Source organism: Rhea americana, unplaced genomic scaffold (genome assembly GCF_003343005.1).
Source record: "Rhea americana isolate MKP2758 unplaced genomic scaffold, rheAme1 scaffold_140, whole genome shotgun sequence".
Lineage (NCBI taxonomy): Eukaryota > Metazoa > Chordata > Aves > Rheiformes > Rheidae > Rhea > Rhea americana.
Genome location: NW_028185484.1, coordinates 2,313,468 through 2,318,094, shown reverse-complemented (window position 1 = coordinate 2,318,094; position 4,627 = coordinate 2,313,468). Strand labels below are relative to the sequence as shown.

Here is a 4,627-nt window from a genome sequence, read left to right as displayed (position 1 = left end):
CCCATATAGAGAGCGGCGGGCTCGATGCAGCCGCTCGGCGGCGGTGGCGGCGTCGTGCAGCGCCGAGCACCGGGCGGCAGCGGGCAGGGGGTGGCCGGGCCGGGCCCCCGCCCCCAGGGCACCGGGGCCAGGAGGAGGAGGGCGGCAGGAGCAGGCTCGCGGCCCCCCGGGGGAGGTGGGGCCGGGGCAGGTGCCAGGGGAGGCAGGAAGGGGCGGGCGGGGGTGCTCGGCGGCCCCTCGCCATTGGGAGCCGGCCGGAGACAGCGGCGGAGCCGGCCCGGTGGAGCGGCAGAGCCGTGCTGGAGAGCGGCCGGCGCCGCGGGCTCCGCTTCCCGGCGGCGGAGGGGTGTGCGCGGCCCGGAGCCCCGGAGTCCACCCGCAGCTCAGAGCCAAGTCCCGGCGGAGAGTCTCGCAGCGGAGCCCCCGAGCCCGGCGAAGTCCCGGAGCAAAGTCCTCGGAGCCCGGCTGCGTCCCGGAGCCCGGTCCCGTCTGCGGCTCCCCGGAGCCCGGCTGCGTCCAGGCGCTCGGCTGCAGTCCGGAGCAGAGCGCCAGAGCGACGTCCCGTCGGCTGCACCCCGGAGCGGAGCCCCGGAGCGAGGTCCCGCCGACTGCCACCGCAGAGCCCCGCTGCAAGGCGAAGCAGAGCCCCGTCGGCTGCACCCCGGAGCCCGGCTGCGTCCCAGCGGAAGGTCCCGTCGGCTGCACCGCGGAGCCCCGGCACAAGGTCCCCTTGGCGGCTCCCGGAGCCCGGCTAAACCTCGGAGCGSGGCCCCGTCGGCTGCACCGCGGAGCCAGGCTGCACCCCGGAGCGGAGCCCCGGAGCAAGGTCCCGCCGGCTGCCACCGCGGATCCCCGCTGCAACCCGAAGCCGAGCCCCGTCGGCTGCGCCCCGGAGCTCGGCGCCGCCCCCGGAGCGGAGCCAGGTCCCGGCGGCGGGGGAGGCTCGCGGTGAGCGGCGGGGCCCGGCGAGCGCCTGGCGGCCCCTCCATGGACTGAGATGGCCTCGGAGCTGGCCATGAGCGCGGAGCTGCCCACCAGCCCCCTCGCCATCGAGTACGTGAACGACTTCGACCTCATGAAGTTCGAGGTGAAGAAGGAGCCGGCCGAGGCGGAGCGCCTGTGCCACCGCCTGCCCGCCGGCTCGCTCTCCTCCACGCCGCTCAGCACCCCCTGCTCCTCGGTGCCTTCCTCGCCCAGCTTCTGCGCGCCCAGCCCGGGYGGGCAGCCCGCCGGCGGCCCCGGCGCCGCGCCGCTCGGCTCCAAGCCGCAGCTGGAGGAGCTCTACTGGATGTCGGGCTACCAGCACCACCTGAACCCCGAGGCGCTCAACCTGACGCCGGAGGACGCCGTGGAAGCGCTCATCGGCGCCCCGCACCACCACCATCACCACCACCACCACCAGGGCTACGAGTCGTTCCGGCCTCAGCCCTTCGGCGGCGGCGGCGAGGAGCTGCCGCCCGCCGGCGGCCACCACCACGCCGCCCACCACCACCACCACCACCACCACCACCTGCGCCTCGAGGACCGCTTCTCCGACGACCAGCTGGTGAGTATGTCGGTGCGGGAGCTCAACCGGCAGCTGCGGGGCTTCAGCAAGGAGGAGGTGATCCGCCTCAAGCAGAAGAGGAGGACCTTGAAGAACCGCGGCTACGCGCAGTCCTGCCGCTACAAGCGCGTCCAGCAGCGGCACATCCTGGAGAACGAGAAGTGCCAGCTCCAGAGCCAGGTGGAGCAGCTCAAACAGGAGGTCTCCCGGCTGGCCAAGGAGCGGGATCTGTACAAAGAGAAGTACGAGAAGCTGGCGGCGGCCCGCGCCTTCCCGCGGGCGCCCTCGCCGCCCGCCGCCCCCAAGGCGCCCGCCGACTTCTTCCTCTGAGCCGGCCCCGCGCCGCCCGCCGCACCGGGATTACCCGTTACTAATTATTATTATTATTTCCCCACTCTCCCCCTCCCTCAAAAGAAAAAAAAAGGAGGAAAAAAAAAAGAAAAAAATCTCAGCGGGCCGCTGGAAGAGGCGACTCCCCCGCGGGCCTCGGACTGCAGCGGGGGAGCCGTCGGGGCCGGGGCCAGCCTGCATGCGGGACGTGTACGGCGCCGCCGGACCGCGGGGGCCGGGGCTTGGCTTTCCCTCTTTTTCCACCCCACCTCTTTTCCCCTCTCCCTTTTCCCCCAACTTTCCCCCTTCCCCTCCTTATTTCCCCCGCCCCGTCCCGTGTGTGTTTGTGGCGGGAGCGCAGCTCCGCCGTCCTCTCCTTCTCCCTTCCTCTCCGAACCTTGATTTCTTTTTTCTCTCTCTCTTTTTTTTAATTTTATTTTTTTTCCTTCCTCCTCCGGGGCTCCCGGCGCCCAGGCCGAGGAGGGGCGGCCGGGAGGGTCCCGGGCAGCGCTGCGCCCTGCCCGCCCGCAGCCCCGGGGCGGCAAACCTGAGCCACACTTTTAACTTATTCACCCCTGTACATATGTAGAATTCAGTTAGTTTTTCTGCCTTTTTTTTTTCCTGAGCCTATATTTTGCTTGGTGATTTACCGGAAAAAAAATCCTAAAAAAAAAAAAAAAAAAAAAACGAGTCTTAAAGTTTGTATGTAATAGCATGCAAATAATATCCGAGTTAATTTAATGATGTTGGGAAGAAGCCGAATGCACTATATACAGGAATCAATTGGGTTAAATAATACTGTTGTTTTATAGAGATTTAAAGTTATCTATGCTCTTAAAAATAGTGGTGGGGGGGGGGGGGAGAGGTAACAATTCTAGGGTGACCTGAAAGGCAATATAGTAATATATGGACTGCAAACGGTTGGCTGCTATCTCACTATGCACCAGATTTATTTATTAACCCTCGGGAAACGAAATATTATTTTAACCTCGATGTTTAAGGAAGGAGAGGAAAGAAAATGCACATTATTTCTTGCGCAAAAAAAAAAAAGCAAAAAAGCAATTCGTGCAATTGTGCGTGGAGTGAAAGCGGGGCCGATCCTGCGCAGAGGAGCGGGGTTTTTTGTTTGTTTTTTAAAAACAAGTTGCTTATTTTAAAAAAACAAAAAGGAGAAAAAAAATTATCTTGTGGGGGGAACACAAGGGTCTTGCGAACAAGGCGAGCTTGGGAGCCTGGTGCATTTTAGGTACTGATCGTGCGAAGCGTTTTTAACGACCTGTTGTTTCGATTTGTGACGGTTTTAACAATGTTGCATCAAGATAAAAAACTTATATTCAACTAGAGCCTGGGTCGGGTTTTCTCTAAACCGGGTGCGTGGGGGCACAGCCTCGCCTTTTGTTTGGGGGGTTTGTTTGCTTATTTATTGATTTCTTTATATTTTTTTCTGCCTTCCCTCCCCCTTTTTTTTTCTTTTYCCCCCTCTGCGTTGGTTAAAAACCCTCCTAGGACCGGGCGCGGAGATGCGGGCTGGGGGGAGGCTCTCGTACGTTTGGGCTCACAAGGGAAATCCTGCTTTAACCCTTGATGATAACCAGGTCCTGAGACCCCCGTGGTGGCTCCGAACCTGCCCCCGCTGAGCTCTATGGTATGTTTCTTTCTTTCTTTTTTTTTTCCTTCACTTTTCCTGCCTCTTTTCCAGCCGGGCAGCGCGGTTCCCGGGCCGGAGGCTCCCAGGCACCCCAGAGACCTTCATTTCCCCCACGGCTGCCAGGGAAAAAAGAAGAAAAAAAGCAAAACAAAACTCACCTTTGCCCCAACCCCTGGGGCAACCTGGATCCCGTTTGGCCCCAGCCTGAAACAGCCCCGGTGAGCCAGTGGCTTTATTTGAACCGGTAATAAACTGCTTCATTTCCCCTTTTCGGCTGCTCCTTTTTGGAGTTTTTAATTAAGGGAACGGGGGAGGAAGGAAAAAAATAATAATAGTAATAAATAAGCCTACATCCTAAAGGAAAGCTTTAGGGGTGGTATTTTTACCAGGGTCTTGAGGTTTTCCCAAGCGTCGCCGGGGCTCTTGGTGGGGATGTGCAGCGAGCTCGCCTGAGCCCGTGCTCTGAGGTGTTTCCAGGCTCTGTATGTATATAGCCATATTTATTTCCCCCTCCTATGTTTTTGCATGGGGCTCTCCATGTGCCAGTGCAGGGCTCTTTTTTTTTTTTTTTTTTTTTTTTTTTTTTTTTTATTTTTTTTTTTTGACTTTATTAGGAGACTTTAGCATGACCTTGGCTCCCCCCCCCTTTTATGTTTCCCCCCCATGTTTTTGGAGAGCAGATCCAGCCCAGCTCGCTGGCTCTGTGCCTAAATAAGGAGCACTGGTGACTTTGGGGAGCAGCTGGGGGTCTGGGGCTGGCGCCTGCTGCAGTCTCCACCGCTCTCTGCCTCTGCCCTGGCTCCCGGAGGCCGCACGGAGCTGAGTATTCGCCTTTTGCCCCCTGCTCCCGGGCATGGGAAAGTGGGAGCCGTCCCGGGGCCGTGCACGTCCCCCCCACCCCAAGCTGCTCTCGGCCGCAGCGAAGTCCGCCTCTCCCTCCGTGCCCGGGTCCTGCCGACCTTCRTGCTCCCGGGGAAGGTTTATCCCGGCATCCTGAGCAGAGCCGGGGCCGGGTCCCTATGCGGCACCCCACGGGATCGTGCCCAGAGATGCCTCCCTGGGCTTGGTGGAGGCACTGAGCTCCATCCCTCCACCCCCTCCTT

General features: G+C 60.8%; 1 protein-coding gene across 1 annotated transcript; it reads left to right on the top strand.

The window, feature by feature from the left end:
- The first annotated feature begins 241 nt into the window (after positions 1-241).
- MAFA (MAF bZIP transcription factor A) lies at positions 242-3,189 on the top strand. The gene is made up of 2 exons (XM_085298724.1): positions 242-694; positions 792-3,189. The coding sequence occupies exon 2, from the start codon at positions 998-1,000 to the stop codon at positions 1,874-1,876; it is 879 nt and encodes a 292-aa protein (XP_085154850.1). The 5' UTR covers positions 242-694; positions 792-997; the 3' UTR covers positions 1,877-3,189.
- The last annotated feature ends 1,438 nt before the right edge of the window (positions 3,190-4,627 follow it).